General features: G+C 35.1%; 2 protein-coding genes across 3 annotated transcripts in view; one reads left to right on the top strand and one right to left on the bottom strand.

Annotated features, from left to right (window-relative positions):
* LOC102584284 (uncharacterized RNA-binding protein C1827.05c-like) overlaps positions 1 to 2,303 on the top strand; it is a 7,027-nt gene extending 4,724 nt beyond the window's left edge. The window contains exons 7-9 of the mRNA XM_006348996.2: positions 849 to 918; positions 1,102 to 1,212; positions 1,938 to 2,303. Coding sequence (XP_006349058.1) covers positions 849 to 918; positions 1,102 to 1,212; positions 1,938 to 1,985 — 229 coding nt within the window. The 3' untranslated portion in view covers positions 1,986 to 2,303. The remainder of the gene's footprint in view (positions 1 to 848; positions 919 to 1,101; positions 1,213 to 1,937) is intronic.
* A 277-nt stretch (positions 2,304 to 2,580) lies between these two features.
* On the bottom strand, positions 2,581 to 7,862 carry LOC102583738 (aspartic proteinase-like protein 2). 2 transcript variants are annotated; one of them, XM_006348994.2, is made up of 10 exons: positions 7,404 to 7,862; positions 6,100 to 6,229; positions 5,748 to 5,998; positions 5,423 to 5,650; positions 4,444 to 4,606; positions 4,202 to 4,275; positions 4,000 to 4,096; positions 3,654 to 3,720; positions 3,185 to 3,256; positions 2,581 to 3,019 (listed from the first exon to the last, which is right to left on the bottom strand). In XM_006348994.2, exons 1-10 carry the CDS (start codon positions 7,643 to 7,645, stop codon positions 2,847 to 2,849), a joined length of 1,497 nt encoding a protein of 498 aa, XP_006349056.1. In that variant the 5' UTR covers positions 7,646 to 7,862; the 3' UTR covers positions 2,581 to 2,846. The 2 variants fall into 2 exon arrangements, with proteins under 2 accessions (XP_006349056.1, XP_006349057.1); XM_006348995.2 differs by having other exon boundaries at positions 5,748 to 5,995; positions 7,404 to 7,861.
* Positions 7,863 to 8,091: the final 229 nt, after the last annotated feature.

The following is an 8,091-nucleotide window of genomic DNA, read 5'->3' as shown; positions in this document are numbered from 1 at the left end:
CCCCCCCCCTTTTGGGGGGGGGGGGGGGGTAGGAGGTGGGGGAGCCTGATAGGCTGATACAATAGTAAGGGACTACTAGTCTGGAATATTGTCACTTCGTATTAAATTGAATCTGCTCCCCTTCCTGGACTCCTTGCTTAGAGACGGTAATGGCTTGCAAGAGACTATATTACTGAAGTGGTGGGTTGAATTGATGGAAAATAGTCTTTTCTTAACCAAATGCTCTTGGTCTAAGATTCCAAGTGATATATAACTTTTACCAAGAGATGGATAAGAGTTCTACAGGGTTGAAATGCTTGAAAATCATCAATGGAAAAGACTAACCTGAAATATTCCACCTTCAGAAGCAACCTGATGACAATCAGCAATATTGTGGCTGGGTCAAGTATAAAAAGGGATGTATTTCTAAACTAGAGTCTAGAGAATTCTCCTTTCTGAATAATCCCAATGACGTGTGGTTCCACTATGCCAGTTCTGCTCTATGGAATTTACCATTATGTTACATATAATGTTTTATACTACGTATAATTGATGTCATTTTTCTTACAAAGTTTTTGTGCGTTATGATTGTGAGTGAGTTTGGCATTATATAGTCTGATGCATATGTAAGTGGTGTCTTTAAGAAATTTATTTGTGCTAATGTATGTAAACTGACTTGTATATGTAAGGAAGCAAATATAGGAATTATTTTAACATCCTTAAGAATCTTAAACATAACGGCCATGAAGATGATATTTACATGAATGAAGCTTGTTTCTAGCATGGAGTTGCATGAACTGACAATTTAGTTATCGTCTTTTTTTCCTCCTCTTTTTAGGTATGGCTCTAATTTGTATATTTGGTTCTAGGTGGAAAGGTGTGAACCGCTGGTACAAACCGTTGGACTGGGTTAAAATTGAAAGGAAGCGTCAGGACAAGGTAGTGTTTGATCTTGTATGTGTGTGATACAGATATTTACATGATATGCAAAAAATTGAGATACATTGCTTTTAGTTATATATGAATTCTCATTCGCTTTTCCATAATTGTGCAAAGTTTGAGATACATGGTTTTTTGAACTGGTTTAAATGCGAAACTTATGGAGTGATGATAATTATCCAGGAAAGAACATTGGAAGAGCATAATAAGTTGGTTGGAGAAATTCTAAAACGTGACAAAAAGAGGCGAAAGAGGATCGAGGCAGCTGGGATTGATTACAAGTGCCCAGAAATGGTAAAGAGCAAATGTTCTTTATTACATTTCACACTATCTTGTGCTGCAAATTCTACTTATTTATCCATGTTTACTAACTGGTCTAGGAACTACCTGTTGGCTAATTTGACAATTACTTGGATAGGATTTCCATTACATTAGAAATGACTAATGTTTTTGAGCATGGTATTAGGAAGGAAATAAGTACCTAACATGTCAATTAGAAGGAAGATCGACACAAGGATGTTACATGCGTATGCAGATAATTTCCTAGCATATCAGAAAATTACAGAACGTCCGAATTTAGGATTAGATTTAGATGACAGAATCCATCAAATTGAGGATTTTTCTTGTATAAACTCGAGGGGGAAGAAAAACAAGTTCCATGAGAAAACATACAACACTGCAAAGAAACCAGAAGGCATTGTGATTGAGAAATATGTTCTTAGATAGCCACATTTGTCGGAACCAAAAAGAGCATTTTAGACACGTGAGAGGTAGCAGTACACCTGATGAATAATCGAGTTGTGGACAAGTTGGACACAGCCATTATTTAAAAGAAGAGGTTTTCAGACATGTTACTTAGTACATGGCAACTCTGTATGTTGTATAATAAAACATTGCATGCAAGTTCTTCCGGGTCAAAAATGTAGAAACAAGGCCACCGTTGTTCGTTGCAACACTTCTGGAATTAGTCTAAAGAGGAGCATAAAAGTGATTTTTAACATTTACAATGTGATTTGCAGGTGGGTGCAATTCAGGCTGCACCAAAGAAGATCAGGTTCGCGGATTAGATCATTCTAAGAAAAGCTTGTGAGCAAAATAGTATCTGTGGCGACAAGTAGATTACTATCTGTATGCACGGTGTAACTGAGGATCAGCTGAACTGACAGATGAACGGCCGCATTATTTTGCTGCAGAGTAAACTTATGATGTTGTCAAAGGCTCGTTGAGCTATCGATAACATTGGATTTCTTTTATTTTGAAAATTTAGGAGAAAAAAGTGATTGTGTAACTTAGAAAAGACAAGGAAGAATTTGACAATTTTGTCTATTGATTGTATACCGTGAATCTATCTATCATCAATTTACTGTAAAGCATTTGTCATTTAATTTTTGAGTTTAAAAACGATGTTATATAATCAGCTCATGCATCGCTACACCAGACTCCAGAGCGCATTCCTTTCGGTCATTCAAGCACAGTTGATATTTATAAGGTTATTTTCTTCTATTTAAATTGTAAGCGCGCGTCCAAGTCATTTTCAAAAACTGTCCTGAGCCAGTTTTTAAGAACTTCAAAATATATCCCTTGGTGGCAAGACAAATAAAAGACAAAATGCTTTGATGTTATCCAAAAACTATTGGCTGAAGAACACTTATAATTGACCCGTATTTAAACAAAATTTTCATTCAAAATCAAATGGTAACTGTGTATGTAATACATGTGTTGAAATCTACTTCACAAGAAATTTAACCACTACATGAGTATACCATATGTGGAACTAGGACATATCTGAACAAACAACAGAACCTAAGGCTACTACTATGAAAGAAATCTAAATCTTTATCGACCGCGGTAAAATAAATAACTATAGGACAGCGGGCTATACAAAAATGAGAAAGAATTTAGCAGTTGACTTCCACAATACCAAACTGTTACAAGAATGAGTAAGTGCCGAAGACTAATGCTTGCAACACAAAAGTTAGAATGACACTTAATAGCAGCGTGTAAGGGTCGTTACGTGGTGAACTATTACCGATCTGTCCTGCATTGACATACTCAGTTTTCCCTCTGCTCGTGGTAGTAGAAACATTAACAGCCTGCGAACCTGATAATTAAATACATTGGACAATGGAACGTGTCTTAGCTTAACTCGACAACTGACTAAAGTTATACTTCAATTTACCGGAGACGAAATAGTTTAAAAAACTGTATGTAGTATGATGTGTTCTTTTAAGTTTGGTCAAAGATCGTATCGAGTTATATGACTTACAATCGTAATTGGCCCATCCAATCCGTTGTCCAGCCAGATCGTAAACAATAATCTTGTCTTTTAGAACAAGGTCTGCACAGAAATATAAACATATGAATCAACAAAAAAGAAGAGAAGAAGATTGTGTCCATCTAGAATGGTGCAATCATTAAAAGCAAATGCTTTGTTTGCAAAATGTGATATATGGAATACGAATTATGAGTCATGAAATGATCAAAAGATGTACTGGCAAAACCAGTAGACGGTAAAAAGAGATCCTGGAGGTGAAAGCAATAATGGGCACAAATCAGGTAAAAAATAGATTCTTCTGGTGCTAAAGTTTTTTCTGTGACAGTCCTTTAAAATTACAGGACGTAAACGAATCTAAATTAACCGCTTTATGTCAGCAAGCAGATATCAATGAAAGAGATGGTGTCATGAGAAACACAAAATGAGGGAGTAAAAAATGAGATCAGATACAGGGGATTACCTCCTAAAATTGTCAATCCTTGGCCCGAAATTTTCTGAAAGCCCATGCACCAGACAGCAGCACCACCCTACAATAGCAAAAACTGTACTGAGTGCAAAACTATTTTACTGTGATAGATTACTTTTCATAACTAGATTGGGGGCACTAAACGAATTAAGTAGCTTTTGACCACAGTGTGGTGAACATATTGGAATAGAATACGTGACAAAGTAATAGGTAGCGACATATGACGAATATCTCATTCTTCAAAATGAATAGCTAAACAATAATTGGAAGTAAAGCTTTGAGCAGGTCAACATGCTTAAAATAAACTATTATTAACGACTTTGAAGAAAATTTGACTTACAATGGAGTTTTGCTGTATAAGGTAGTCCTCACCCCTTAATACCATTGTTGCACCACCGGCAAAGTTCAAACTCACCATGGGAAATATATCACCAACGCTGCACAAAAGAAAAAAGTACTAGTCAAAATTTCAGTACAAACTAAACTAAACCATCAGAAAGAAATGAGACTGGAAGCTCCAAAGTTCAGTTTTTTTAGAAAACCTGGAGGTGGTTAGATAACACTGGTTTCCCCTGGCAACAAGAGGGCGAACATTCTGTGAAACAGCCTGACTGACCTGCACGAGCAAAAGATTACGAGTTATAAGGAGCATTCACGATAATATATTGATACTGCTGAAATGGATTCAAGTGAAGTTTTTCCCAATATTAGTAGATGAACACCGTGAATGATCTAAATCTCAAGTGCAAACAAATCATAAGATCCGTCGAATAATACAACTTACAGCATTAACAAAAACTTCATAAGCTTCTTCAGCAAGATAAGCCAGAGTCGTTCCGGAATCAACTATGGTTCCCCTGTTGCTTGATGTTTCAAATACTTGTGGACTAATGGCCAATGTCTGCCCATTGAGAGCAATAGTCTCAAGATTCAAGTTGTAATGTGGCCTGGTGAAAGAAAAAAAAAAGTGGACACGTAAGTCGGGAAATTTGTGAAAAAACAGAGGCATCTGACAAATGGTCGGTCCAATTCATGTTTATACCCAACCACAAGGAATAAGTACACAACTCAGGTTGTCCATATTTACTTTGGGCCAAAGAATGGGAAAATCAAAGCTCTATTAGCATAGGTTTATACATTAAATATACTGTCTAATCACATTTCATTGGAAGATCGATCAGTTTCAAAAGTCCATATAGTAACAACGATTATAAATTAATCAGGAGTGAGGAGTGCATAATTCAGCTCCCTGGGAAAAGATATTTGCATGATTATTGGGAAAACAAAGCTCAAATTACTAACAACGTAAAAATATCAAATATATCCACATTTTGCCTTTAATGATATGTTCTTATTAGAACCGACATGGCTTATCATAGACTCCACTAAACAAAAAAAAGAAGTAGTTTTATACTAAGGGACCTTTTAGTAGTTCCGCCAAACAAATTGGGCCGAAGTAAATTTTTCTTAAAAATAACTTTCAAATCTCAAACTCAATAACTGTACATATAAATTAAAGAAAAGAAACTTCACATAAAGATATCTGGGTAAGAGAACTTCTTAGCCAAATATGTAACTTTCGCTGCTTCTCTTTTTATCATCTTAGATGAGATTTGATTAAAGGACTACCAAGAATACCTTTACTATGCCAATATTTGGCGCAGATCAGATAGCTTTTTTCGGCAAAGAAAAACTGGAAGCAGTCACGAACACCAAGAAAAGAAATGAAGTTACGCAAGCTCGCCATGAAAGAGATAACATACTGTGATGGGACAAGTGGAGTGTAAACTAAATTTGGCTCCACAATCTGACCCAGCACCAAGATACCACCTCCGCCATTACTTCCTTTCAAGCAATGGGAAAACACATTCGGGGTCACTCCTTGGGAGGAAAGTTGTGCAATAACCGACAAGCCCTGCTGCCCAAATCCAAAGATCCCATCAATTGCTCTGTCGGGTTTAGTTAGGTCACCCGTCTGTGATGTGCTACATCTGTGTCATAAAATCCCAACAACAATAAGGTTAAATACTGACACGCAGCGGAAGTAACATATGCTATCTCAAACAATTAAGATGAATTATAGCTCACCCGAAAACAACAGGAGCAGACGAGTTTGTCGTCAAAGAATTCCCCACGATTGTATCAAAATGCATTAAATCTGCTACATAATAACCTGATGTCCCACTGCCATCACCATATTGGAACGTATAACCGCACTGATTTCGAGCAGAACACCCAGAGTCAGAAGATTGTTCTCCAAGAGCACATCTTTGGTCTGAACATGAGATCGGTCGAGCTGTTGATGAGCTTGATGGATCAAAGAATTCTAACTGAATCTGCTATGAAAATCAAAATTTAATCAAGCGCTATTCATACAACTGTATGCTCAAAACCAAAATTCCTACACACTCAAAATTTGCAGGACTAATAATATCCAAACCTGAAGTCCACTAGATGTTGGGCAACCATTACAAGACGCACAACTAACCCACAACACATCACTTCCAGTATCAATCTGCACATAGAATTCCTTTGGAGGGGAACCCAACTGAACTCTTGTAAAGTAAAGCCTGAAACAAAATCATATTCTCAACTAACATTCACTTTGATGGATACATAACTTGTAAATTAAACATAAAACTGCTACAAAAAATGATTAATGTCACTACATCAGTAAAGTAACAAAAAACCAAAAAAGACAACGTAAACAAGAATTCCAAGGCCACAAATCCACCTTAGTGCATACTCAATCCACTGAGAAAAAGGGATTGAAGTGCAAATTAATACAGTACTACACAACTAACAAACCCAAGAAATAATCAACAAAACAAGATTTACCAATTACCATTACCACCAGTTCAAGACTCTTCTTGTTTTCCTTCAATTCTTAAAAAATAAATAAAAGCGAACTACCAAATTTTCAACATCACTTCTGCCAAAGAAAGTACCCAATACTAATGAAATCATCAACAAAAAAACAACTAGTTTATTAGCTAAATTTCATGAAACAGATCGTCAAGAATAGTTCTTGAAGCTAAAATCATTATATCATCAATAATATGCAAATAAATAACAAAAATACAGTCCAAGACACTTCTTTTTTCCTTAAAATTCTTTAATAAAAAAACAAAAAAGAAAACTATTCCAACATAAACTTCTGACAAAGAAAGTACTATTCACTATCAGCCAAATCATCAACAAATCAATTACTCCCTCCCTTTCAAATGGTTTGTCTTACTTTCCTCTTTAGTCTGTTTAAAAAACAACATCTTTTTCTCTTTTCGGCCACTCTCTAATTCTAACTTTCCATAGGACACATTTAAAACCACAAAATTAAAGAACATTTTGGTACATTCTAAATATCTTTATATCACCACGACAAGATTCAAAAGTCTTCTTTGTTTTCCTAAACTCCATACTAAGGAGTACTTCATTAGCTAAATTTCATGAAACAGATAGTCAAGAACAGTTATTGAAGCTAAAATCATAATATCATCAATAATATGCAAACAAATAGCAAAAATACACAACTTTTTTCCTTCAATTCTCAAAAAAGAGAAACTACCCAATTTCCAACACAAACTTCTAACAAAGAAAGTATTCACTATTAACCAAATCACCAAACAAAGCAACTGTAAATTTCACAAAAATCTCATCAAGAACAGCTCTTGCAGCTAAAAAATTACGTTATTATCAACAATATGCAAATAAATAAACACAAAATAGAGTTAAAAAATAAAATACCCAACAAGAAATGGATCATAAGTGCCTTCAACTGGAAAATCAACAACCCCATTAGAAAATTGCTGCAAGATTCGTCCATGTCTAACTCGGTCACGCGCTTTGAGTTGACTCAATTCAACTCCATGACTCGTCGGAAAAGCCCTTTCTAACTGCAACGTCATCGTCATTCCGCCGTCACCCACCACCGCCGCCGCCGGAGAAATTACACATAGAAACACCAAAAACACCACCGGTGACAACATACTCTACCTAATTAATCTCACCGACAGCTAAAATTTTATCTATAAATTGTTCAAGAACATATCAACAGGAAAAAAATAATATTTTTTTTATGTATTATACATAAAGAATGATTTTTATTTAAAAAAAAATATTTTTGTATGAATAAAAAACAAAGAGAAGAATAATAGAGGGAAAAAAAAAGTGCTCTGTTTTTGCTGCTTTTGAGAGAGAAAATAAAAAAGAAAGTGAAACGATAACAGAAGTTTCCCAGATGGTTGAATTGCCTTTATATATACATTTTTTTAATACGTTATCTTAGTTCAATAATAACGTATTCAATATAATATTTTTATCAACTAATTTTATAAATTACGTTTATATTTTCATATATAATAAATAAAGTATGAGATATTTCTATTTTTTTTCACTCTTTAACTTTCAATTTACGTCCGACTCCCTATAGGCT

The sequence above is a fragment of the Solanum tuberosum genome, unplaced genomic scaffold, assembly GCF_000226075.1.
Source record: "Solanum tuberosum cultivar DM 1-3 516 R44 unplaced genomic scaffold, SolTub_3.0 scf00101, whole genome shotgun sequence".
Lineage (NCBI taxonomy): Eukaryota > Viridiplantae > Streptophyta > Magnoliopsida > Solanales > Solanaceae > Solanum > Solanum tuberosum.
The sequence above is the reverse complement of the archived record's forward strand: the minus strand, read 5'-3'. Positions and strand labels throughout refer to the sequence as shown.